The 26576-nt window shown below is 48.1% G+C and overlaps 10 protein-coding genes across 10 annotated transcripts; 6 read left to right on the top strand and 4 right to left on the bottom strand.

Annotated features, from left to right (window-relative positions):
- Nucleotides 1-5084: 5084 nt before the first annotated feature.
- N7519_011756 (macro domain-containing protein) lies at nt 5085-5798 on the top strand (the record flags this gene model as incomplete). The annotated part of the gene is made up of 2 exons (XM_057298529.1): nt 5085-5692; nt 5747-5798. 2 exons carry the CDS (start codon nt 5085-5087, stop codon nt 5796-5798), a joined length of 660 nt encoding a protein of 219 aa, XP_057146411.1.
- A 607-nt stretch (nt 5799-6405) lies between these two features.
- N7519_011755 (putative mitochondrial inner membrane protease subunit Imp2) lies at nt 6406-7316 on the top strand (the record flags this gene model as incomplete). Its single annotated transcript, XM_057298528.1, has 2 exons — nt 6406-6851; nt 6953-7316. 2 exons carry the CDS (start codon nt 6406-6408, stop codon nt 7314-7316), a joined length of 810 nt encoding a protein of 269 aa, XP_057146410.1.
- A 298-nt stretch (nt 7317-7614) lies between these two features.
- On the bottom strand, nt 7615-11075 carry N7519_011754 (sporulation-specific 71 family protein; the record flags this gene model as incomplete). Its single annotated transcript, XM_057298527.1, has 4 exons — nt 7615-8169; nt 8231-8915; nt 8965-10904; nt 10962-11075. The coding sequence occupies 4 exons, from the start codon at nt 11073-11075 to the stop codon at nt 7615-7617; spliced, it is 3294 nt and encodes a 1097-aa protein (XP_057146409.1).
- A 368-nt stretch (nt 11076-11443) lies between these two features.
- Nucleotides 11444-12272, top strand: N7519_011753 (GLTP domain-containing protein; the record flags this gene model as incomplete). The annotated part of the gene is made up of 4 exons (XM_057298526.1): nt 11444-11579; nt 11635-11693; nt 11748-11866; nt 11975-12272. 4 exons carry the CDS (start codon nt 11444-11446, stop codon nt 12270-12272), a joined length of 612 nt encoding a protein of 203 aa, XP_057146408.1.
- Nucleotides 12273-14641: 2369 nt separating this feature from the next.
- Nucleotides 14642-16033, top strand: N7519_011752 (uncharacterized protein; the record flags this gene model as incomplete). The annotated part of the gene is made up of 5 exons (XM_057298525.1): nt 14642-14794; nt 14849-14956; nt 15025-15434; nt 15493-15557; nt 15645-16033. The coding sequence occupies 5 exons, from the start codon at nt 14642-14644 to the stop codon at nt 16031-16033; spliced, it is 1125 nt and encodes a 374-aa protein (XP_057146407.1).
- Nucleotides 16034-17827: 1794 nt separating this feature from the next.
- On the top strand, nt 17828-18169 carry N7519_011751 (uncharacterized protein; the record flags this gene model as incomplete). The annotated part of the gene is made up of 1 exon (XM_057298524.1): nt 17828-18169. One exon carries the CDS (start codon nt 17828-17830, stop codon nt 18167-18169), a length of 342 nt encoding a protein of 113 aa, XP_057146406.1.
- Nucleotides 18170-18836: 667 nt separating this feature from the next.
- On the top strand, nt 18837-19043 carry N7519_011750 (uncharacterized protein; the record flags this gene model as incomplete). The annotated part of the gene is made up of 1 exon (XM_057298523.1): nt 18837-19043. One exon carries the CDS (start codon nt 18837-18839, stop codon nt 19041-19043), a length of 207 nt encoding a protein of 68 aa, XP_057146405.1.
- Nucleotides 19044-19390: 347 nt separating this feature from the next.
- N7519_011749 (uncharacterized protein) lies at nt 19391-21674 on the bottom strand (the record flags this gene model as incomplete). Its single annotated transcript, XM_057298522.1, has 6 exons — nt 19391-20030; nt 20083-20308; nt 20359-20733; nt 20781-21268; nt 21327-21349; nt 21417-21674. The coding sequence occupies 6 exons, from the start codon at nt 21672-21674 to the stop codon at nt 19391-19393; spliced, it is 2010 nt and encodes a 669-aa protein (XP_057146404.1).
- Nucleotides 21675-22429: 755 nt separating this feature from the next.
- Nucleotides 22430-22879, bottom strand: N7519_011748 (uncharacterized protein; the record flags this gene model as incomplete). Its single annotated transcript, XM_057298521.1, has 1 exon — nt 22430-22879. One exon carries the CDS (start codon nt 22877-22879, stop codon nt 22430-22432), a length of 450 nt encoding a protein of 149 aa, XP_057146403.1.
- Nucleotides 22880-23623: 744 nt separating this feature from the next.
- On the bottom strand, nt 23624-26118 carry sly1 (syntaxin-binding protein; the record flags this gene model as incomplete). Its single annotated transcript, XM_057298520.1, has 4 exons — nt 23624-25095; nt 25151-25533; nt 25594-25819; nt 25881-26118. 4 exons carry the CDS (start codon nt 26116-26118, stop codon nt 23624-23626), a joined length of 2319 nt encoding a protein of 772 aa, XP_057146402.1.
- Between the last annotated feature and the right edge of the window lie 458 nt (nt 26119-26576).

Here is a 26576-nt window from a genome sequence, read left to right as displayed (position 1 = left end):
CCATAAAGTCGAACTGAGATCATTTAGGGCTGTCGCCGTACACACTACTTGATCGATTCAAGACAACAACATAATACTAGCCAATCTTTGCAGTTTCATCGATTCAGCCGAGAATCATTGCAAGGCTATCTGGTAACTCAACCCCGAGAAGGGAGCTAAGACAGATTCCCCTCACCGGGATGTTATAACCGTGCAGACCAGCACGGTTCACGTCCATACACCGTACACAGTAAAATCTCCGGCAATACCCCCATAACCTCCATAGCCCCAACGAAGAAATCATCATGCCATCACCCGAGACTCCGAAGTGTGGCTGTTCAGGGGATTATTTAGCTCGCCCAGTGGAGACACCCGGGAATCTCTCCGATCTCTAGTCTCAAAAGAGTAAGTTGACAGCTGCAAGTTGACCAAAAGATCAAGAAGGAAGAGAAAAGGAAGTGAGGGTCCGATCCTATCCCGAAATTGACCAAGGAGAGGAGTCGAGGTGGGGAAAATGGGGTGTCTTTCTCAAAAATCAGGTCAAATCCGCAACGCCAATCTGCACGTACGGCAAAGGAACGGCAACGTCGACAAGGCTCTTGTGAACTAGCCAGGGATTTTGGCTGTACTGCGCCAGAAGGGGATAAGAGTGGTCCTATTCCGGCAATATGACGGGAATTTATACCCTGCAAGATATCTTGTGTCTAATTGGGTGACAGATCGAACCGAACTCCTCATCGAAACGTGTCAGATCTACGATATTCCAAAGTTGGGAATTGTCTTTTGATACTAGTTCAGACGGGACTATTGGTAACGGCTCCGTCCTGTGAAATATATATGCGGTGACTACATGTACTATATTGTGATAAGTGATTTACATGGATATTCCCCTAGTTCTTTTTTTTGCCTTCTTTCTTTTCTTTCTTTTTTTTTGGTCTCCTCAATTCAACAGGGGACATCCTATGGACGGAATAATGAATAGTGAAATCGCCACTGATCTGCGTGGTTCAACGATAGCTCACGATAGCTGCACGTTTCAATCTGGGAAAACTCTACGATATAGCCAAGAGGTTTAGGGATTTACTCATTTCGCCCTGTGGATTCTCGATCAGACCGACATTTAGGAAGAATCTCCATGACAGGGGAGAATAACCAGAACAGCCAAAATCAAATAAAAACGGGGAAATCAAACCGGACCGTTCCCAGACTCCACCAAGTCAGATACATAGACCGCTTCGATCAGCGGGACTTTCTCTGATTCCTTTTTTTTTTTTTTTTTTTGATTTCGATTTCTTTTCAGAGACTAGGCACTTAGCGCCAGCCAGTAGTCCCAATACGGGACTAGCTCAAGCCCAAAGGTTCTCCTGAGAGATTAACGAGATTACAAGTGGATTGACCGTTTTCAATGCTCCACCCCATCTTCAGTGGAAAAAAGGAATGTGGACTCCACTAATATACTATTCGGCATCTGTGCAAATCCCGATACCATCGTGATCGCCTTTAGAATCTCCGAGTGAATGTCGGAGAGTACCGCCGTGGAGTGTGAAGTACATGAATCATGCATTGATAGACATCTTGATAAACATCCTGGCGATCTCAATCTTGTACAACATACGGAAAACAGACCCGAGTCATGGATAGTCATGGATCGACGATGTACGATGTATGCATATTACTCTAATACGAATCTCTAACAAACCCTACTCAAATCTATCACATAAATAGGAAGCCGAGGACTGAGGTCGGGTCCAGAGATTTGGGAGATTGTATTCCGTATACTCCATAACTCCATACTCAGCCACGCGAGGAAATGAGAAAAACGGCTGGGATTAATTAAGATCCGCCGGTGGATACGCAGTGGATAGTGTCAGTCCGCTCCAGGTTTACATGGCCCTATTTCTAGAATATTATATGTTGTATTATAGTTATAGGTTATGTTCATTATGCCTTTTTACCTTTTTATGCGGATCTCGGGACTTCATCTACAGTTTGGCCTGTGCTGGTGCTTGCGATGATATATACGTACTCCATACGGAGGACGCGTGCGAAATTGGTTTTTTGCGGGTCAACACGGCTGAGGAGTAAAGATGCTGACTACCTGGGTGTGCCTGGAGATTTGCAGCCGTGTGGGTTGTTGTCAATTTTGGGTGATATGCTGCGTTCCCTATGTGCGTCCGTTGCGAGGTACGATTCTTACCTATTTTGAGCAGATCGCCATCTCCATATACCTTTTAAGTATATATCTTCTCACTCGTGATACCAAATAGAGACTGGCGCAATACGATATTATATACTCCGCATATGCTGGAAGCACTTGACCGCTCGGCGATCTCTCGCTCTTTTTGAATCCTGTACTCGACATCAATAGTTTTTTTAGTGCTTCTCCCAGAGAATTGATCTACGTCGGATGCATGCTTGCTGTAATCGAGACCATTTGCAGACGAGGGAGTCAAAGTACTATAGAAATAGGTTGTACATGCAGTAGGCTATACAACATACATAAATCATATGCACGGAGATCCTTCCGGTCTCGAGTTGCGCGGCCGGCTCGGCTACATCTCGGTGAAGGTTCAAACGGTTCTTTATTGGACAAAGTGGATGATGATCATATGGATACCCGTCCCTATCGCTGTCATACAATGTACTAGCAAGGATGTTAGGGGGGACCAAAAGCTTCAAATAAGCGAAGTTGCTTGGCACTTGGGTATATACTATATGACATTCTCATATTCCGTATCGGTCCTCAAAGGTTAGGTTGTAGATCTCTCAATGAATATCCTGACTCGTAACGAGGATCATTCCAAATACACAGTAGCATATAGCCGATTAGGCGAGAACTGGTTGAATACAAACGCACCAATCATTTCCTAGTTCAAACTCAAACGAATCAAGGGTCCGATACTCCGTAGAGCTGCACATTCCAAGCTGCAGGTATGGCCCATTGGAGTATTTTGACACAGGGTTAATGCACCCCAAGAATTTTTGACATATGCATTGACAAGTCCAGCCCATTCCAAGGTTAAATTATTAATTCCTGAACGAATAGGATTTCCCCGGTGACGTTGAATAAACTTTTTTTTTTTCCTTTTTTCCTTTTTTTAAAAAAATCTGAGCTACCACATATCAAATAGAAAGATGATTGGAGAGCTTTGAATTTGACAGCTGCGAGGTTCCGCCTGAAGAGCAGGGAGGTACCAAGGTACCGAGTAGGTAGCTTTCATTTTAAGTTGAATTTGACCATCTTATTTTATTTTAACTCTGCTGTTTCTGAAGGACAAAAGTACCAATTCCTTGATCTCAGAATATCCTACATCGTATCCACTCAATCCCTGTTAACCCAGTACCTTACTTTCATGGCAATCTCCGAATGGAAGCAAAAAGAAGAACAGGTTCGCCCTAAACGGTCCTAGTACGATGGCAATTTTGGGAGCGGAGCCATAATTTTATCCCCTTTTCCCGGATATTTCCCCTTCCAACCAATAGATTATCTCAATGCTATTTTTATCGTTTCAAGTGAAAGATGACTGGACTAGCGGAAAACCCCCCAACTGGAACAGAAGTCATCGACAAGCATAACCGAGAGATCGGCAATCGTCAAATATAACCATTAAAACACATGGGCTGGGTCCCCGCGGATCCATGTCATGCTAGTCGAAAGGGGAACTGACGTTGAAAAACGGTGGTCCACGGCTGATCTGACAGGTTCTGACAGGTTCTGACAGCGTCTGGTAGGGTCTTAGGGTCCCTTCACGGTGGAGAGAGGTGGGCCAGAGGAAATATGAACCCACTCTGGATAATTCCCTATGAACGCCGTACGGGTTTAATTGATCCCCTATACCAAGTAGTACTCCCTGTCATTTCCCAAGTTCAAGTACGGAGTGCGGAGTAGTATTGCCTAGGATAGAAGGTTGATATCTTGACAGGGAGGTCTTTGACCCGGGCCTGTACCTAATCCCAACGCAGTCAAGGCGCCGGGGATCTGGACAGTCTAGCCAATTACCCGCTTACTCCAGTTTTCATTTTTAGTGCGACTCGGGATTTGCATGATTTTGTGGGAGTCGATAGTACATGCATGGTGACTTCTGTGTCTAAGTTCCACCTCTCTCCCTCATATTCACTTGAAGAAACTTCATGCGTAGAGCTCGAAAAAAAAAGCTGTGGCATGACTGATCCACAGAGAAACGCCAACCATGTGTCACCGAGCTCTTGCACCAATCAATTCGTCTCCTGCTAGCTCCTCCACTGCCATGCCAAATCCCGGGCTTGGCTCCCGGGTCGATGTTTTATGAGCCACAGATACACCCCGTACTCCGTACCTTTTCTGCCTCGTGTCTTATAGGACCAATGATAGTAGCCCTGATCTGGAACACTTGTCCCACGTGTTGAGCGGCACAGAAGCCCGTCTCTTTAAGCTAGGTGCAGGCGGTAATGCAATGCAGCTTGCCGTATGGAGTACATCGCAGCAGGATGACTTGTACGGAGTATTCCGTAGTCGAAACTTAATCTTAGGATGAGATTACATATGTACCTTGTGGAGTGCGGAGGACAGAGTACATACAACATATACGATTGGGTGTGTCTTATCCCTAGACATCTACCTAGGTAGACAGGTCCTGTGGCAAAGGCATTTGGTATTTATTAGATAGTGCTTGATGCAAGAGCATGAGTTTCTAGGATAATCGTATTTATAATGAAACAAGAAAATATTTGGAATTGGTCTTGTTCCCTCTGCTTTTGTTTGGCCTTATGCGTGGAATTATGCATCCTACAATTGTGTGGATATGTATTCTTCGATGCATTGTTGGTTTCTTTATTACACCACTAAGATTGTTAATTTCAAAGTAGACTATATGTAAAAATACACTTTTTCTCTACAAAATATCAATTATTTCCCTTTTATCTCCAGCTCTCCTAGTAAGACTTTCTCACATCTCCAATGTATAGACATTATCACGTGACTGCATCTCCCCGGATGGTCCGTGCGCGGGATTGGCCTATCCCCACTTGAGCTTCCAGGCCAATACCTACTTCCATAGTAAATATTCCTCTTCGACGTCCTCTTCAAGTTCCTCTTGGATCCAGCCTCACCTGGATTTTTCTACATCATGTCTTCACTTCTGGCCCTGGCTGATATCCCTACTGTGGCACTTCTGTACCGTACGAAGAAGCTCGTTCCTGTGTCCTCAAGATTTCCGCCCACTCAGTCTCTCAACAACACGATCTCTATCATCCGCAATGACATCACCAAGCTCCAAGTGGACTGTATTGTCAACGCTGCTAATCAGACTCTTCTCGGTGGTGGCGGTGTGGACGGTGCAATTCACCGAGCTGCTGGTCCCAAGCTACTTGAAGAATGCTACCATCTTGACGGATGCGAGACTGGCGATGCAAAAATCACCTCCGCCTACAATCTGCCTTGTAAGCGTGTGATTCACACAGTCGGCCCAATCTACAGGAAGGAAGAGGACCCCGTCGCACTCCTTCAATCCTGCTACCGACGCAGCCTGGAATTGGCAGTCGAAAACGGCATGAAGAGCATTGCCTTTTCTGCTATCAGCACCGGAGTCTATGGTTATCCCAGTCGATACGCTGCTGAGGATGCCATCAACGAAGTGCGAAAGTTCCTCGTCGGACCTAACATCGGAAAGCTGGAGAGGGTCATCTTCTGTAACTTTGAGCAAAAGGATGTGACCGCCTATGAGGAATCTATTCCGTAAGTTTTTCCCGTCTCTCACACTGCTTGGTCAGATACTGACAATGATTGTAGGAAGTATTTCCCTCCCACACAGGAGGATTTGGCTGAGAGTAGCGATGCTTGAATTGCCATGCCAATAAACTGTTGCGTGCCTTACTCGGCATGCACACAGTTGAGGCATGTACCAACTTGCTCCCGACACGATTCACGATCGCTATCACATGATACTCAACGAACATAATTCTTTTACCTCCTGTAATACCACGTTAGCTAAAAAGCGGATTTTGCAAAGGCCCCCTTGGACCATTCTAAGTCTTGGTGTTTCTCTATCTATACTCGTAGCATATAAGGCGAAGATGAGACATTGACCAGTTCATGTCCATACTTTGATAGAGTTGTCGTATCAGTAAGGGCAACATTTATAATTGAAATAGGTTCTTTTCTTCTTTGTACTATCTTCTACGAAGACAACCTTGGAATCATCTGAGCGTTAGCTCACTCTTAAACCCCAGGATGCAAACAGTGCAAACACCGTATCATATCGCGCATTTGATCATGATTCCGGCTTCCAGCTCAAGACCACTTCGCTCCAATTCCATTTACAAGTCTCTCCGGATTATCAAAGCTACATAATGAAACTCGACTAGCTGAACCGAACGCCCCATCTCCAACACAATTAATTGCCTGCAAATCCCCCGACACCTCCGACCTCCGCCTCCACCTCCAAAAAAATGTCGAAACCACAACGGCCAAGAGGAATACCAACCCCCAATCCGCGATTCCGAGTCCATGTCCCGGAAGAGCCAAAGAAGCCCCAACCCGCAGAACCCATAACATACGAGGGCCCATCCCTCTCGCAACACAGACGAACACCCTTCATCTCCCATTTCCTCACAAACCTCCGCCAACGCATCTCCGCCCTCCCATACCCAGTCCGACGAGCATGCAACACTCTCCGCTGGGTAGCACCCGTGCTCCCGATCGCACTATTCTTCCCAGAACATGTAATGCAAGTGATGTGGGTTCGCGGGCCGTCAATGACACCATACCTGAACGAGGAGTATGCGCAAACGCAAACGAAGAGCGACATAGTGGCGGTCAACATGTGGCCGTGGGGATCTATAATGCCGTTCAAAAAAAGAGCGGAAGCTGGAACGGGGATGGTGGTTACTTTCCGGTGAGCTTTTGCAATGCGTGTTTTATCTTATTTTGCTTTATACCTCTTTCTTTACGGAGTCAAGTTCAACAACAAACACTAACAATATCTTTCGTATATAGTTCCCCTGCAAATCCGTCTCATATCGCTATTAAGCGCATCATCGGTCTACCCGGTGACCGGATCACGACTCGCGAGCCATGTCTGCGGCAGACGCAGATCGTCCCGTGGAATCATGTTTGGTTGGAGGGTGATGCGGAGGATCCGCGGAAGACGCTGGATAGCAATACGTACGGGCCTGTCAGTCTCAGTTTGATCACCGGGCAGGTATTTGCGGTGCTGGGACCGCGGATGCGATGGCTCAAGTGGACGGACTGGGAATCTGAGTCTGCGTCGGATGATGCGGCTGCGGATGTGTATCGAAAGAGTGTACGGGATCGTGTTTTGAAGAATGCTGTTAAGCTCGAGCAGCCGGTGTTGAACTGATTACCTGGTTGCTGGTTATAGATGGGGTTTGGCGCATATTGGCCTTTTGTATATGTTGATAGAGCTGGATTTTCCTGTGTCTGGTGAGACTCGGACTTGTACATATATTGGGAATGTATTCTGGATATCATTGTATTACTATTTGAGTAACAAATGCTGTCTATGCGTATGCGGGTGAAAAGAGGAAGCTACCGAGAAGAGAGAGAGAAAAAAGGAGAAAACGAAGTGGTATATACCAATAGAATAAGAATCATGAATGGCCGAGAAATGCAGACAATGCAGGCAATGAAATCAGTAATTATGGAGAAACAAGCCGTATGTCTTCATGTTTCTCCTCCTGGAGACGGTCAATTTCCGAGGAAATGCTCATCACCCAACGGTCCTTTTCCACTCGACTACGTGCTTTAAACACGATAGTACGGCCATGCTTGCCCAGCGTGGACACATGACGCAAGGATCGTTTGGCTTTGCCTTGCTCCCCTATTTCCTGGGCTCGGAAGTAACTCTTACTCAACGGTTGCCAGACCACGAAGGTGATAGCAGTGTCCTCATCGCGACTTGTGAAGGCGTCTGAATCGAGGTACACCCGTGGCAGAGCATGAAGACCGGGGTTGTTGCTGTCGAATGTCTGGTTGGCATACAGCAAGTCGTTCTCAGTAATCAAACCAGAATAAATATAGCAATCTTCGAGCTCGATGGTCGTTTCATGTTCTTGATGAATGTGTGGAATCTCGGTGCCGTTTCGCCTACGCAGTGTGCTCCGGAAAATTAACAGCTTGCCTGCTGTGAGGATGACATCGCATTGGTGGAAAGTAGTGTGACGACGGGGCTTGCGATAGAGGTGGCCGGACATCTGTTGGTGTTGTCAGTGGATTGTGCTTGTAATCATCTGATGGAATGCTGCGATAACCTACCTTGATAGTCCGACAACCAGACAGCGAACACATGTTGTGCAAATGTGGAGATGCCTCAGCTTTCTTCACTTCCCACTTCTTCGCGAACTGCCCGACAACGGATTCCATAGCTTCGTCAATATCCAACAGCTTGATGTTGCGCTGCCGTACGGCCTGTAGCTCCGTGGCATCGTCTGTGCAGCGAGCGTGCCAATACTTGACAAGTGCATCGAGTCGTTTGACCCATTCACCCCGTGTGGCAGCATCGTATGCCTGGAGTCGAATGACAAGGCCATTATCGAGAACCATCTCAAATGTCCTATCGTCGTCGAACTCTCGCGTTGCTCCGTCATCTTGTCGTGAGTCTCTGGGTTCATGATTGAAGTCCACAGAAGGTCCTTCCCGGATATTGGGGTCTGCAGGGCAGCTACCTCGATAGACATCGCGGACTTCTTTCACCCGACACATGTCGATATACCCGTCTGCCTGGCTGATATTGTGTACATTCCTCTGCACGTGCGCGTAAGCTTCTTCATCGTGCCGTTTGACAAATTCCCGGTTGCCACTGGAGAGCCATGTAATCTCGCCATTTTCAAGTGGATAAGGATTGACATCCCAGGAGAGCGGCATTTGATCCAAGATTTCACGCGCAGTTGGTACACTTCCGTCTTCTGGGGAGCACATTTCGGCGGTGGCGGGGGAATGCCTTGGCTGGCCGACAGAAAAACAAATAATGATCTTGCGTAAAGAAGTACAGCCGTTTGAAGAACATCTTGTTCATTCGCTGATGCACACCCTTCTGGGATGTGAGACGGACTAGAAATCCTTCGATCGGAGCAGGCTCCTCCTGTATGCCCCGATGCCTAGTTTTAGTAGAGTAATGATGCCTTGGCCGTAACTCAAGCTCGTGAGAGGATTGCATCCCCATGGCCCCGTACATCTTTTCCTCATTGACTCCAAATACCCATTCAAGTCGGTCGTACCGCTTCCAAGCGAGCCCCATCTTCTCGGTCTTGGACCAAGCTTTCAAGACCTCGGCCCACTCGGCACGTCCTTCGAGCATATCCATACATCCTCGGATGATGGTAGCGGCAGCAAATCTGTTATCGACTGCTGGCCGGTCCGCAGCTGCTGCTAGGTGCTCATTATCAGAATTATCTGCTTTTAGTTCTGCCTCAAGCTGGCTGAAAGGATTTTTGAAAATGAGGGAAACCCCCAGATCAGGGACGTGAATAGGGAGTGAGGTGGGACGGCGCCATCCAAGCACCTGGCGAATGAAAGTGTACCATTCAGCAGAGTGTGCCGCAGACTTTGGACGAAGGATAAATATTTTGGTTCCATGCTTGCGGGGATGCCAAATAACAATGGTCTTGTCAAGAGGGGAATAGAAGTTAACATGGGTACCCTTGTGATTGAGCCGTACTTCGTAATAAGGAGGCGTTTTGCTGTTCGGACGTTGCACATCAGGAATTACACGAGTGCGGTACATCTGAATGGCAAACGGCGTATGCTCTGCAGAGCTTTTGCGGCATACGACGAGGAACTCCCTCCATTTGTCCACTGTCCGTGTTTCCATGCGCAGGCTGTCGTTCTCAGTGTAATCAGCGGGAAGCGTGTCCTGTAGAGTCTCCTCTACGCAGACCAGCATCTTCTCTGCTTTGACAATCTCTCCATCTTGCACTTTTCGTCGGTGAGGTCGATTGGCAGATATTGTACCCTGGGTCTTTGCTATTTTGGAGCGCATCTTTTGCTGCTTGTGTCTGATTTTATCATCCACGTTGAATTTTGCCATCTTCTTAGTGACTCTCCGTTGGGTTTGCGCATCCGCACCAGTATCACCTTCATCCTGTGGGTCGTGTTGCTGAAGCGTTGCTCTAGATACGCCAGATGCCTTGCTTTTCTGCTTCCCTTTGTCCTTGTAGTTGTCTCGAAGCAACTGTGTTGTTGAATCGGCCTCGCTTGGAGCCGTGGATGGATTGGTGATTGGACGATTGGGAGAAGAATGACCAGTCAAATTTGTGTTATGTGAGCCTGGGGACTTCGGTCGCAGTTCAGCCGGTTCCAATCTGCTAGCTCGTATGGTAGCTACTGATTGTCCCGTGTCTGCAGAGCTGGCGACCTCTTCTCTGGCGGTGACAAACGACGATGAACCAAGATCATTGCCGTATGTGTCGTACTGCCCCCTTGTTCTGGCTTTAGGTGTGCTGTCTGTATCCTCTCCGCTATCCCCTCCACCATCCCCTCCGTTATCACCTTCGCTATACTCTCCGATGTCTTCTCCGCTATGATCTCTAGTCTCTGTATCCTCTTCCGGTGAGGGATCGTCACCGCTGGCCTCGGCTTCAGGGTGAGTTAGGGTCCTGAGCTCCCCCACAGGCTCTGCTGCAGCTACTTCTTGTGCCTCTGTTTCAATCTCATCATATTGCCCCTCGACAGCTTCCGTGTTTGTGTTGGTTAGGGCCAGGGCAACCTCTTCATCCAAATCAGGTGACAATGGGCCAGGCCGATCGCCATGTTCGTCGTAATGGGTCGCAACAGGGCCCGCAGAAAACGAGACGGTCTGCGATGTATAGTTTCTGATTTTTAGTCGAGACTTATACCAGGACTTGCGATGACCTTGCAGCCAGCCTTCCGGGATTGGACCGACGAAAAACCGCCGGTTCGTCATATGCAGATGGTTGGCAGAAGCATGACGCTGTCAAGGAATACTAGGTCAGTTTTGTAACTCAAACCCCAAGAGACAGAGACATACCAACTGCTTATCTGTATATGAACCAGTCTGTAAGCCATGATAATGTTCATGGTACGACGAGCCTGGGTCGGTTTCTGGCCGCGACCCATTGGCCTGGTCCGGTGGAGAGCTCATGACAATCTACTATGTAGTACTCTCGTGGACCAAAATGGCATGCGCCAGACACACGCAGGAGCAATCAGATGGCCCAGGCACGACGAATTCCAAGTAAAGTTCATAGCGCGATCGCCAATCTCGATGTAAGGTGATCCGATGACGTCGCTGCCAGTTCCATGCAAATGCTGCAAACGATACAAACAAATTGTCGACACTTCCAAAGGTGTTGGTATGTTTACACTGTTTGCATCCTCCCCACATCCCTTGTGCCCCGCTATTGGCTTGCGTGGCAGCAGCGGTGAAGTTGACAATATCCAACGGTCTCCTGATTGAGCTCTTTTCTCCTTTCTCCCACTATCTATTTTCTGCTTAGATTCTTCTATAAAATGCCTGCTATCCCCGCTGACGGAACATGGTTTGATACCATCACCAAGTCCTTTGCTGATGTCCCCATCGGTGCGGAGGATGGCATCTCGACCACCGAGTTCCTCGAGGCCGCTGAGTCGCTGGTGACTCTCTTTGGTGCGTGTTGTTCCCTTGCATCGACCTGCCTCAAACTAATGCAAGAAACGTCTAGACGTCCTCGGTTCTGCGGCTTTCACCCCAGTCAAGAATGACCTGCTCGGCAACATCAAGGTTCGTCCAATACATTATATCGCCGGTACCGACACATTCTAAAACCCCCTCTAGAAAGTCCGTGAGCGTCAGCAGGCAGCTCCTGCGGAGTCTGAGACCCTGCAGGCCCTTGTTCTGAACGAATTGAAGACCGGCAAGCACGTTGCCACTGAAGGTCTGGTCTGGCTGGTCCGGTATGTTTACATGTCTTGATTGTGACGGAAGAGGCCAATTGCAATGGCATCTCTTCCATATACACAAATCTGCATGAACAATTGACTAATTGTTATCCTTCTCAACAGAGGCCTCGACTTCACCGTCCAAGCCCTCCGTCACAACATCGACAACTCCTCCTCAGAGCTCTCTGACTCCTTCCGTGGTGCCTACGGCAACACCCTCAAGCCCCACCACTCCTTCATTGTCAAGCCCATCTTCAGTGCTGCCATGTCTGCCACCCCATACCGCAAGGACTTCTACACGAAGCTGGGTGAGGATCAGGCCAAGGTTGCTGCCGCGATGGCCAAGGAGGTCGCTGCTTTGGAGAAGGTGATCTCCATCCTGAAGGCTTTCCAGGCTACCAAGCCTGCTCAGTGGAAGTAAATTTGCCCTGGAGGCCTTGCCACTTGATTAAAGATGTGCTCTGTGCAAGTTGATATGTAAATATTCGATTTGGCTTCATTCAAGCATGCGAGTTTGTATTCTGTAGCGAATTCACTGTTTTGGTCGTCAAGGAATCTACCTAGAGCATGGCATATCTGGGGTAGAGATCTGAGCGCAGCCTTGGAGACCTCGGGATGGGGCCCGTCGATTCATAAGTAGATGTCACATGGAAGAAGGTAGAGAAATGACTAGCTGACCAATTGGTCTATATGTTTGAATGGGGAGACGGCAAGACAGCTCGCAACGTACGTCATAGTAAGCTTGAAGCTCTGCTACCAATTCCACAACGTATTCTTCGCTTATTCGCTTATGTCCCATCTCCAAAAAGCAGGCAGTACACCCGAGGCCAGCCTCACGAGCCGTGGACTTGGGCAGACTTGGCAGAGAACCAGCTCCATCTCAGCCCCACCACGTGCTCCCCAAAACCCCAAGACCAGTACGGAGTACTCCGTATTTATGTTGTAGGAGGTAACTCGGTACCGGTTACTACATATGTACATATGTATATCCTTTGTGCATGTGCGGAGTACGAATTTCATTTGATCTGCCGAACCCTTCACCAAATAGTAGAGCCCCATCTTATACTGCGATCCATGGTTGGAGGGAGTATAGCTTTGTCTCGGCACGCAGTTTGGCAGGCCCAGTTTGGAAGACCCATATGCCAAGAACATTTGTGGGTTATGTACTCCGTACTCCGTACCGAGATTATATTGCAGCTAATCTCTTGAATTATGGACCGGTGGTAAGGATGGCCTAAAGAGTCCGATTTGCTGGAGACCCATAGTAGATTGTTAGATTGGCGATTGGGGCTATAAGTTATTCCGGGGTTCCTGTATTGTAAGACCAAGATGGTAATGATGAACAAGTATACTCCGTACAGAGTATGCAGTTAGCTATACAACATACATTGTACAAAACTGTGACCATGCAGGCATGGCAATGCCGTGTTGCTTGTGGGGTCCGCGGAAGTAGTATCAGGTAATCTCCGACAATCCACAATAATGAGGTCGTCTGCCGAGGTCTCCGCTGATCGAATGCTTCTCGATTACGGAGTACAATATACCCCCTTGAGAACCTCAAGGCGATTTGCATGATCAGATCTCGATGCGGAGTATCGAAACAAACTCCAGGTCGGTGCATCCCTTTAGATGGGACTTTGGTCGAGTGTGGCCCTATCGCCAAATATTGCCAGTATTTTCCGTGGCAATGCACATAACAGGCCTTCGACAAGGTAGACAAGGGTCGCCTGCAATAGCCGCAATAGAGACTTCAGCCCGGCTCAACTGAGTTTGGGATTGACAGGAGTGCTCCCCCTGAGAACAAAGAAGACATTGGTTGGAATCTTCCAAGGCTGGAGACTTCAAAACGGATTATCAGCAGTGACTACCCGTTATAGAATAGTCCCGGCACTAGCATCACGGTAGCATCGTGGTAGTATCACTGACTTGGATCTTTTCAAGCCATCGACTCCACCGGTTAGATTTGATTGGTGGTAATCAGAGTGGAGCAAACTGTTTGGCTGGACCCGAGGAGAAAAGAGGCCTGTGCGTGCTTCGAATATGTTCGATACATTGTACTCTGTATGTACGAGTAGTAGCGAGAGGCTTACCTAGGTAAGCGGGTGGCATTTGAAACCCATGGCTCCTGTATTCAGAACAATTGCCCTGCAGGTGGCTTCCACATGGTTGGGTGAGATTTTTTTTTCTCGAAGGTTTGATTCCGTCTCTTTGCATGAGAGAACCCTGCAACATGGGAAGCTATTGGAAAAGAGGTATCTCTAGCATATTTCTTTTTTCTTTTTCTTTTTTTTGGGGGGGGGGGGGTTTGACATTTCCTTCCCGCACATGTGAAACCTTCAACGTTCCAAGGTTAGAAACTCCTAAACTCTGCCCGGTGCCAGGGCCCATTGTTCCAAGGTTCCTAGCAGCTCCAGGGCTGCCTCCCATCTTAAACCTTGGAAGTGTGTCTGTCGCCCGTTCGCTCCTGAGGTCATTCTGGTTACTTTATTTTATTTTATTTTATTTTCCTATTTTGCCTATTTTTTCTTGCGCCTTTTCCCGCCTTCTTTTTACGGAAAACAGCAAACACGAGAACCCGCATTGGCCCCTCTCTCTTGGCCCGTTCTCGCCATGCCCGTGATCGTAAGGCTTGATCTGCGCGGTGGGTTTTCTCTTATTGTAGCATTTTTCTCTCTTTAATATATCTTATTCTTGTTGTTCCTTCGGACCTTCGGACATCCTTGCATACTTTGTAGGGAAACCGTACGTGTGTCATGAATTGGTAACCATATATTCATTCTCCGGGTCAACATGTTGCCCCTCGAAGGTCGCAGCCAGTCGATCTTCATCATTACTACCATCTTCCTTGGAATCTCATTTATTGCCGTATGTCTACGATGCTTCGTGCGGATTCGACTCGTCAAGGCCTTTGGCTGGGATGATACATTTATGGTATGCGCTATGGTATGTATGATGGGTTTCCAGGCACAACTGAGGTCGGGACTGATGGATTGACAGTTGCTGAACATCTTGTTCGCTATATGCGGTATCACTGGCGCATTGTATGGAATTGGGCAAAGATCTAAGGATCTCGTGCTGAGGGGTACGATGGAAACCGCAATGTTTGTATGTTGACATTCGACTCCAACCTTCACTTACGAGATAAGAATCACATGCTAAATATTTCCCAAAAGTGGTGGTGGCTTGGTCAAACTAGCTATGTCTGGACCTGTGCGTTGGCCAAGATCTCTATCGCATTGGCCCTCCTCCGCTTGACGGTTTCCAAGCCACATAAACTCGTGTTATGGGCTGTTATTGGCGTCACTTGTGTTATTGGTATTGTCTTCTGGTTCATGTTGACACTGCAATGTCAACCAGTTGAGTTCTTCTGGCAACAAGTTCGCCTTTTGGCGGACCCTCGTGCTGATGTTTCTGGCACCTGCATGAACCTTGATCATATCATTGCCATAGCCTATGTCTACAGTGTCACAGCTACTTTGTGTGATCTGACCCTGGGTCTTTTGCCTATTGCCCTAGTGTGGAATTTACATATGAATGTGAGGACCAAGTGTGCCTTGGCGGGCATTCTGGGAATGGGATGCATGTATGTCTACCCTTTGATCCCTTGGAATCGAACTCAGTACTGACCTATTGGGATTTAGTGCGAGCGCAGCAGTCATCGTTCGCATCCCCTTCTTACACGACTACAAGGACGACGACTTCCTGTGTGAGTTTCTATCCCTCTGGTTTACATGCACCCGGTAAAATCAACGGAGAGTGGAAAGCAGCAACTAACATCAGTCAATCTCAATAGACGCAACCGCCAACATCTCAATCTGGTCCAATGTCGAAGCCAGCCTGGGAATCGCCGCAGGCAGTCTGGTAACCCTTCGACCCTTATTCCGCTGGTTCCGCGACCCGAGCTCGGCGGGAGGAAGCAAGAGCAGAACCAAGCGCACGGGCGGCAGCGTGCCTCTCTCAAGCGTCAACGGAACACGCTCCGCCTCGTCCGGTCCGCAATACTGGCGGCCAGACCTAGGTCGGGAAGATCAACATGTGATTACGACAATTCAAACGTCGAATGGGTCAGCGACTAGCCGGGCGAGTAGCCAGGAAGATCTGAACCCGACGAACGGCGGCACATTCTTTCAGGGTGTGAATGTTCAAAAAACGTTTTATGTTTCGGAGGATCAGACATCATAAGTCGCTGTCCGGGTAGTTAGATAGACTTTAATATATCTAAACTTTAATAATTTCGCAATACTACTATGTGTGTCAAGTACATTGCCCATGACAATTAACTGTGTTCATTTTCGAGCAGAGAGTCTGAGGACTAGTTTTCCTTGGCCTTGGCCTTTTCTTTTGGTTGGCTTCAGGCCCGGAGGTCTCCTTGGATAATATAAACAGGGATACCACCCATTATCACGTTTCCGCATAGTCCCAATGACCCATAACCCATGACATATTCTGATTGGACAGGATTTGCATGACTTGCTAGGATACATACATGAAACATGCTTTGCTTCGTCGAAAGCTGGGATGTGGTTGGATGAAGGAGTCCCTAGGCGTTGGGGCTTGGTCGGCGTGCAAAATGTCGACGGGAGTATGGATGGGAATACCATACTTCCCACGACCCACTAAGAGGGGGGGAAGTATTCAACTGCCTCAAGAAGATCGCATGCTCCGCGTGCTCGTACCTAGGTAGGTACTTGAAAGGCCATAGTCGCAGCCCAAACTTTGCAGTCCACGAAGCGGGCGCGCTATTTTGCGCCTTGGTGGTTGCCTTTCGGTTTTCTGAATATCATTGTAGGGTATCCAAGGAGCCTTGGGTTCGCCCGGTTTCAGACCCGTGGTATTACCAACGTCTTGTAGGTTCACTAGATCTGGGATTCATGTGGTGAATCCCCCGTTATGCAGGGCTCTCGGATTGCAGATTTTTGTCGTCTGGGTCAGATTCAATTGTTATTGATGGTTTCGTGACTCATTCCCTTGGCACGATGGAGAGCTATAGCAATGCCACGTAGGGCTATCGCCAGGTCCAGTCGGTGCTATCGTGATGGCAGTGAGACCTAACCGTACCCCGGCAGGTGTAGGTCATGTCTCCGAATGGCTTGAGGTCGATGATTTACGTGTTACACAGATATGTCCAAGAATAATTAGCTCATTATAATCGGTATCTCGGTATATATGCGACTCAAATATCCAACACTTACATGGTCTTGGCATCATCATAAGTGAGCTCTGTCATTAAGGTAATTCACAAATTTGGTCCACAGCTCTTAATGTTGCCGATGGGAGTTGACGAGAGGAAAGAGAGATGAGAGTGATGATGAGTCAGGAAGGGTGTGGATGATATACCACCTGGGCAGTCGAGGTGGGTGCGGACGGAGAGTATATATATACTTTCTTTAGGAATCGAAGAATAAGGGTTTCCCTGCATATTATTACACCCATGGATACATACCTAGGTACGTAGTAAATAGTACAAATAGTATACCATGTGTATGTATTTTATCCCCTGTCCACTATTCAGATATCCCAAACGGGACTGCATGCGCTAAGAGCCGCCACCATGCAGCCTCGGAAGTCTATATTCCCACATAGCTTCAACGGTATCGTTTTGCTTCATCAGACACTTTATCGCTCCTCTCTTCAACAGCCCGGCCGGGCTAGCTCAATCGGTAGAGCGTAAGACTCTTAATCTTAAGGCTGCGGGTTCGACCCCCGCGTTCGGCTATTCCTAAAAAAAACTTGAGATTTCTTTTTTGCTCTTTTCTTTTCTTTTTGGATATATCTATGGGAATATCATAATTATATGTCGAAGATATGCATGTGTTGTGCATAATTTCCAATGTTTACGACGTCGATAATCTCGGAGTTAGCCAAGTTCCGTATCATCAAGATCTATTGATGACCTCCAAGCAAACGAAGCCCGAATCACCGAAGCAAACGGGCAGCAGATTCCAATTACCCCTTCCCTTCCTCCAACCGTTCAAGATGTGCCCCCCAGAATACCCACCCATTGTCAAAGAATTGGCGGAATACTATAAAACGCCGCGTGGTCAGCACGAACGTGCACCTGGTCTGTTTGCAACCAGAAGTGTGGATCTTTTGGCGAACTTTGACGCCTACGCTTTCAACTACCTAATTTCGCCTCGTCCTCTTTTGATGATTGCTGGTGCCGATGCTAGCACGAAATTCCACAGCGAGGATGCTATCAAGGTCGCGAAGGAGCCAAAGGAGCTTTTCATCATTGAGGGACGGGACCATGCTGCTTTGTACGACAACGTCACTGAGTCGGGTCCTGAGCTGGTGGGCTATTTCAGGGATAACTTTTGAGCCAATCGACGATTGCTTGCGTGCCGGAGGTTAAGACAATAGTGATGTTGTCTCGTCCACTACTAGGGTCCCGCCGCTCCCGGCCCGTCAGCATCCAGGTGTACGTCCAGGGTTGGGTGAGTTCAATAGTAGGTCGAAGACCAAGGTGTATATTATACGCAAGAATGGAAATAGTTTATACCACAAATTTGTACGAATGGTAGAGCGTAGTTAGAAATAACCTCGATTTTCACGAAGACGGTAGAACGATGTTCTTTGTTTCCTTAGAAACAGGCTTGAAACACCTTCATTAAAGGATCGTTTCATCTGATGCATTTCATTGTCTGTTATGCTTGTGAGGCATTGTAGCTTGTTAGACCCGGGTCTTTGTTTCTTTGTATCTTTGTCCCCGTGGAGCAGCTTAGCACCGTAGTATATAGATCGCTTCATGGTAGTCGTAGTAGGCACATAGTTACCTCCAAATTACAGCTCGGGACCTCGATCTCTCCTTGCCTACTCGTCAACACGTTGGTGCTACACAGATCGCTTCCTCTGTTACCTCTCTATACTAAAGGTATAGCATCCTGTGTTTCCACCCCTCAATCCTCTCTCTATTCCTCTGTCGACACGCTCTCATTCGTGTCCTACTTCAGCACCGTTTACAAATTCCTCTTTCTCAGTCTTTACCATGGCTAGTTTTCGAGGCTTTTCCAAAGCTATGCGGAAAGGCGCCAAAGCTGTGAAGAAAGGTGCCAAGGCTGTGGGGAAAGGAACCAAAGATGTGGCCAAAGCTGTGGTGGAGGGAGCGTTTTTTATTGTGCTGGCGTGTGGGTATGTGTTCTACGTCGTGGGACATCTTTGCGTCCTTATTCTTCTGTGTGTTGCTTCTGTTTAACGCGTGAGAAAGGTCTCGACTCCTGCGAGTAGGCTATTGATCGAGTGAATGGATATATGATCTCTATAATTGACATATAAACAATTTCTAAACCATCCAAAACACGAAAGAATAGCCAATATACGTATAGAAAAGCCATTGATTGTATATATCCTAGAAAGAACCAACGCCCGATGCTATGCACATATCATCGTAAAGCAAATTGCTCGAACGCCAGAACACCAAGATTTTTTTAAAAAAAAGGCGCAGGCGAGAGTAGACGGGCGGAAGACCAAAAGACGTAAGGAAGATGTACAGATAGCGTGCGAACGGAAATCCAACCCCAATCCCGATAATCAATATTCAAGTCAAGAAGTTGGCTGCAAATTCCCCGTGTAAACACCTTCGAAGTCGAGACTTGCGAGCATCCCACTAACGCGGTCGATCTCACGACTCAGATCCTCGACGTTCATTGCTAGGCTGCTCACTTCATCGAATTTGCGCCGCCGGTTGGCATCGGCGATCATCTCGGACACAAAGAACTTCTGCTCTTCTAGCACGATCAGCCGGTCTCGGAGAGACTTTTCCTCAGCTTCCAGGGCTGAGACAGCACTGCTGGTATCGCTGGATAAGCTAGTATTGCTACCACTGGCGGCAACGCTGTTGTACTTGATGGATGATAGAGCAGACTCTGGTGGCCGGAGACCTGCCGTAGATCCACTGACCGGAGTACTCGGGGAGCTTGTTCGGCTGGGTATTCTTTCGGATGCGGGGTTTGTATGTTTAAGGATTTTGGGGAGGGATTTCAAAGGTAACATATGGAGGTGAAGGAAGTTGCTGGCTTGCTGATATATAGCCTTCTGCAGCTTTTGTTGTGTGGGGGACTGGGTTGGCATGTCACGGATACGTCGAGCCGCAACATCATACTGCGCAAAAGAGTCAATCAGTCGCTTGCGCACCTTGGATGCATCTGCAATTTGAGCCGATGATGGAGGTCGTCTTGGATCCCTGGTACAATGCTGTTAGGGACGGAGTAGGACACCAGAAGCGAAAAACATACTGTAAAGCTGCCAACAGCTTTTGGAATCTCGGTAGATGAAGGCGGATGCCCCTCTCAAATTGGGTCAAGTTCTCATAGGCCCTGATCTCCGGTGGCTTTCGCATCATGTCTGCTTTAAAGTCGCGTCGATCAAACAGCGTCGCTTTGCATTCCTTACACAACCGTACATCAATATTGACAAGGTTATCGGCATTGGTTTTCTCAGAGGTCGCTGTCGCTGTCGAGCCTGTGGGAAATTAGACCAAAGTCACAAGGCAAGGTCATCTCAAAACTCACCAGGAGCAATGCTCAGCCCAACCTCACTAGAGCACTCGGTGCTAGGGTCGCCGCAGACGACTCGTCCACAAGTCCTGCAGTGGTGTCTGCGAAATGTGTAGCCCGAAAAGTCCTGTTGGCAAAATGGACATCGTGAAACGCTGGCATCATCTTGCCAGCTGACAATCGTTTGCTCTATTTCCTTCCGTTGGTCATTTTGCCACGCAAGAGAGAAAAGCTTGGTTGCACTGGGGTGTATTTGATCTGGGGGTAGACTAGCCAACAGCTGGGTGAGACGGGTGAGTCGTTTCTCGAGTCGGGAAATCTCCAAAAATTCCTTATCGACAGTCTGTTTTCTTATTGACTTGAACGCATCCATTTGGTTCCTCACGGTTCCTGTTGCCTGCTTAGCTTGGTCCAGAACCGAACGCCAATGTACTTACCATTATGATCATTGTACCCCTCTCTTGACTTGTAGCAAGTTTCGCATACTCGAGCCCATATTCCTCGCACCGGTTCATGATGTGCCGACCGCGAGAGCTTCATTTGGTACATCGTGTGTTCTTCACAAAACAGTTTCCCGCAACTCCGACAGTTCACGCAGCCGTTGGTGGCATTCAATCGTTTCCCACATGATGGTTCTAGACACTCGTCGTACATAGAACTTGTTTGCCAGTGTTCTTTTGTGATGAGATCTTCGGGGTCTAGTACTCTCGGAGGTTCGGGGACGCCTGCATGGGATGCTAGTGGGCGGCTGGGGAGAGACGCGCTCTGATTCTCGTTTGATTCGAACACATCCAGGCCTTTCAACTTCTGATTCAGCACAGCTAGAGGTTGAAATTTCCTTGCCTTTTCCATTTGGACCTTGAACCAGTCTTTGACTTCATCCTGGTGGCTATCTTCTAGGTTCTGATGGATATCGTCGAGATGCCTGCGGTCAAATTAATCATACGTTAAGGCGCTCGTGAGGGGGAATGATAGATCGGTACCTATTTAGCTGCAGCAAAGTCATCTGGATACAAGTTAGTATCTTCCCACTTTATCTTTAAGAAATAGATAGGGCATAGGAACAAGCATACCATCTGTTCGCTGCAGATCGGACAGGAGAGCTCAGCCCCCGGAGCAGCCGGGGCGGCAGATATCGAAGATTCGCCATTCTCTATTGAAATGCGCGAAGTGAGATCCTGAGTTTCTGTTGAGAGCTGTGATGCGGCCTGTGAATTAAGGGAAACGCTGCTGGCGGTCGGCGAGAGCACCCGCTTCGGCTGCGGGGACGGAGTTGTGAGAGCGCTTGGGTTGCCCAGAACACGACCTCCACCCAGCGTCCTCCGCGACATGATCACGGGGGCATGAGAAGCTGGAGTAGAAGCTGTTTCAGCACAACATCCGTTGGCTGTACAGAATAAAGTTGAGAGTTGATCGGAGGGAAGTGCTACGATGTGGAGTCAGCCTTGCATTGGCTCTGGAGGCCTGAGGCATCTTTGCCAAGAGGTCTCAACGAGATTTGATATTCATACATTTCATTTATAGGGACTAGGAGTGGACATGGTTCCATTTATATTGATTTCATTTAGTTTAGATGTGTGTATATAGGCTCATCTTATCATATGTCGTGTCTAAATATATACCTACAGTAAAGCCACCTGGGCAAATTTATCCAGTTATCATTACATGTATTCATTTAGCAATATATACCTCGATAGCATATCATACATACAACATACAAAGGAAGTAGTTTAGGATTTATCCTTGTTTTATTTGCATTCTTGTCTGATTTGATTGAAGCCATACCTTCGCCCCCAATGAAACCAGACTATATATGTACACAATTCGACCCAAGCAGAAACGACAGACGGAAATAGAAACGAGTGACAGAAACAAGAAATGACAGAAACGAGCGCTATTTACAGGTAGTCGCTAAAATGGAGGACACAGATCAGATTTTTTTTGGTTTTTTTTTTTTTGGTTTTCACCTTTTTTTTTTGGGCCTTTTTCATCTGTTTTGTTAGATTCATAACAGGTTCGTGGTCTCATGCCGATATATATACAAGCTTGGGTCGAAACCCAACGCGAATCCTCCTAAATGAGCGCCTTAACGCTCAAAGTCACGGTGGTAGCTAGTACCCGTGTTTGGATTGTCATACTCCTTGTGGACACGGGTAGATCCGTCATCATATCTGTCAACATCGCGGTGACGATAGGTGCCAGCCGAGTTCACGCGCTCGCGGTGGTGTCGGCGGCCGGTGGGAGTGTTGTAATCAAGATGCTGGTCGTAGGCGCCGGTGGCAGGGTCGTAGGAGGTTGTGCCGCGGCCGGTGTCGGTATCATAAGTCGAAGCAGTGGCATTGGAACCGTAGCCCACTGTGCCGTAGTCCCTGGTGCCGTAGGTGCCGTAGCCCGAGGGGCTGTAGGTTGAGCCCAAGGTATTATAGGTTGAGGTGCCCGTAGGATTATAAGTTGAGGTGCCCGCAGGATTGTAGGCGGATCCTGCGGTGTCGTAGGTGTCGTAGGTTGTATTCCAGGTGTCTCCGTAGTTGGTCATCTTGACGATGTTTTCAACAGAGTTGTTGAGTAGTTATTCTTTTCTGTATTGTTCTTTGTTTGATTTTTTTGGATAGTAAAAAGCACCAGGTTAGTCTGATTCTTATATCCTCGTCGTGGCGTTAGATCCCAGGATGATGATATTGCCTTGACATCACTTGTGCGACCATGGAGGATTCGCCAAGTGAGGCAATCCAGTTGAACGAGAAAAGAAGCTAGATTCCAAAGTCGCACATATTTTGGAAATAGTTCTGATTGATCGAATTCGCTGGGGCATCAGGTTCCAGACTGTTGCCGCAGAAGGCGGAATGATGGTGTATACTTCGATACCCCATAGAATTGATAGATGATCACATTCAACCCCACAAGTGCCAGATATTCACGAGTTTCTGTAGATTTCCAAAATGATGCCGTGAAATTGACTAGACTCGAGAGAGTTCTGTTCATTTCGCTTTACCCAATATGGTTTGATCGAGACCGCGGGGAGACCTTGGGATTAGCATGAACATTAGGTGGAGTATTAGGTGGAGTTCGATATGTCCCCATCTGCCTGGAATAGGTATATTCATTGGTGGGATTGGATGTTGAATGCCAGGGAAAAAAAGGAGCAAAAACGCTAAAGCAGTAGTCAATGCTAAGAAAGGAAAGCCATTAGACATAGACGCCTCAGAGCGCTTCAATTATACTATGTTTTACAACCATCAGGCTGGCTCTATGTTGATGTCGACCCTAGCCACAATTACATTTAGCTATCCCGACCGAGAGGTGCCAATGAATCTGACAGGAATTCAGTGGCGTTCATCAGGTCTGTGCTTCCATAGACAACTCTTCGGCGATGTCCAGGTGCTGCACGTTGAACTGGCGCACCCTCGGCGCCCGCTTGGCCATTTGTTCGGCGAACCCATTCCTGCAAGTTGCCGTACTCGTCCATGCTTCCACCGCCAACTGTAAAGACAATAGCCTCGCTGAAAGCTTGGCGACGCTGTCCGAAACTGGCACCGGTGCCAGGGCCTGCGCTGCCAATCCCACCAGGCATTTGCGGGTTTCGCGATGCGGACGCCGGAGGCATGGCGCCACGGGCGTTGGCGCTCCTCGGGTCAAAGTAAAGGTAGTTTTCGGTCTTTGCAATAGCAGAGCTTGAAGCAGCAGCCGGGTCCATGATCGACTCGGTAATCTTGGTCACAGTAAGATCCTTGTTCGCTGGTAGGAAATTCTTTACCCCTGAGATAAGCGAGTCGAAATTGGCACCTAAAGCGCCCGATGTAATGCGATCCGTCAGGCGATTGGAAAGTGAGGAGAACCCACGGAATAGATCGGAGGATTGTTGTTCTGGAGCGGCTGTTGTCATCATGGTCATACGAGTGATCTCGCGCACTTGGCGGACATAGGCAAGCGAGGAAATATCGGGCACGCCGGCTTTGGTCAGGGCCTCTTCGAACTGAGTCATTTCTGAGCGGCTGAGCTCAGTTTCAGTGCTGAGGAACCAGATCACGAACAAGCGCAGCTTGTCCAATGGTTCACTTCCTTTAGAAGGATCATTGATGAGTTCCAAGATCTGTGACTTTGATTGTTTGGTGACGGTCTCTTCTAGCTCGAAGAAGTTGTCCAACTGCCGATCCTTGATACCCTTGAGCAGTGCGGTGGCAATGTTCATGTGCATATCAAGAACTGCCTTGCGTTCCCGCAACTCAGGGAGAAGTGTGATGGCGGCCTTGAGATGTTGCGCGGAGGCGCTGGTGTCGTTCTGGAGATCTTCAATTGAAGAGGCCCCTGTCTTTTTTGTAATCTCATTCGCATCATCCTTGTACCGCGTAAGCTCAGCATCGATATCCTCAGCCACTTGGGGGAATGGGGCTCCGGCGTTACGCTGCCAGAAGAAGTCGGTACTGTTCAAGTCATACGACTTTTTGGAACCCTTAGCCGAGCCCGCCTCTCCTGCACCTGCATCCACGGTGATTCGATTCAAGCGCATTTCAAGAACATCCTGGACCAGTGATTGATATGTCCACGAGTGGGAGAGCATGGGGACTAGATCAACATTTCGGTCCATGACGATTAGGACCGGCCGTGCGGATGGCACTCCCGGCAAAGCGTTCTGATTGCCCGAAAAGAGGTTGTCTTTGGAGTTGAGGATGTGGTCTCGTAGTTTCCGATCCAGTTTTGTTGCTATCAATTCCGCCGCACCACCCTTGGGGCACCGTATGATTGGAATAGTACCTGCCCAGCCAGTCAGAACTTCCTTCGATGATCCAAGGTGGGATATAATACTTACCCATTGTCACGCTGACACTAAACAAGCCGCTAACCACGCTGTCAACAATCCCATCCAGGTCTTCATCACTCGTTTTTGGACTGTTGATCTTGTAGTATGCATCGTTTCCAAGCCCTAGACTGAAGAGGTCCGGCTCTGCCACAATGAAGTTGAGATATTGATCGAAAACCTGCGCAATATGCTCAGATGCGCCAGAAGTAACTATTTGAGAAGCGAAATCCTCGAGAAGTGGCCGCGGGACGGAGGATAGGAAGTTCACGTAGGCTGGGGAGTAGAGCCCATGAGAAAGGTCGCGAGTGATCGCTTGGATATTATCGGGGGTAGGTTCCACGAAATATACAACCGGGACATCTGGAATAGGGTATCTTTGTGAATGAAGGTTTCTAGGAGTGAGTCCTCGTTAGCGATTGGGCCAATTTAGGGGGAGAAGGCGTCGACCGTACAGATGAATAGTTATGCCCCATGCCCGAAGGTCGTTTACCCTCAGGACACTGCTAATAACATCTCGGCCCATTTTATCAAACACCAAGACCTTCCAGATGGGGTCACCATCTTCATTCAAGATCGGAGTGGAGTGGGAGATAAGGCCACCGGACCCGGACTGATCGATGGTGATGTCTTCAACCGGTTGTGGATCATGATTCAAGTTCAACAGCTTTTGAATTGATGCTAAAAGCCAAGAGATCATTAAAGGTCAATTCATAACAAGAATCCAGCTTGCGTCACTTACCAACCTGTCGGTCTCGGAGGGACATGGATTGCGCCATGGCAATAGCTGGCAGCGCTGTGTGAGATTGGGAGAGATGCTCGGTTTCCACCAAAGCTTGGAAAAGTTCAGAGCTGCGCAGAAAAATAGCTGGAATATGCGCAACTCTTAGAATAAGGATGAGGTTGTACCTTGCACTGTTGACACCGGGGTTCTTGCTATCGCTCCACCTGGCATGGATCCCGCTGAGCTGCGCTGACATAAATGTTGCAAACACTGCAAACATCCAAGATCACATTTGATTCTGCCATGTAACACAGGTGCTGTAAGTTACATGGCGGTAGGCCATTGGAGGGTGTTCAATACAACGATTACGGTTAAGTATGGTATGCCATCGTACCATCGGTTAACCGCCTTGCCAGCAGCTTTTGTCCCTTTTACTCTCTTCTTCAACCCAAGTCATCTACTCTAACCATCCCTCAACACTTTCCCCCAATCCCTTCTTTTTTTCCGTAAAGCGAGTGGCTGTGCCGCTAGAGTGGCCCTTCGTATGAGAGCTTTTTTCTTCTCTGATTCCGCAAGGACTTTCTTTTGGAACAAAACTTAAGAACAAGAAAGGAGAGCGAAAGGCCCTACAGGGACAACAGGAACGGCCCAGGAAGAGAGGAAGGAGGAGATACAAAGTCAAGGACACAAGGAAAAAGGCACTGGAATTGAAAA

Source organism: Penicillium mononematosum (assembly GCF_028829835.1).
Source record: "Penicillium mononematosum strain IBT 11891 chromosome Unknown utg000005l:1.0-9366267.0:1.0-9372171.0, whole genome shotgun sequence".
Taxonomy (NCBI): Eukaryota; Fungi; Ascomycota; class Eurotiomycetes; order Eurotiales; family Aspergillaceae; genus Penicillium; species Penicillium mononematosum.
The sequence above is the reverse complement of the archived record's forward strand: the minus strand, read 5'-3'. Positions and strand labels throughout refer to the sequence as shown.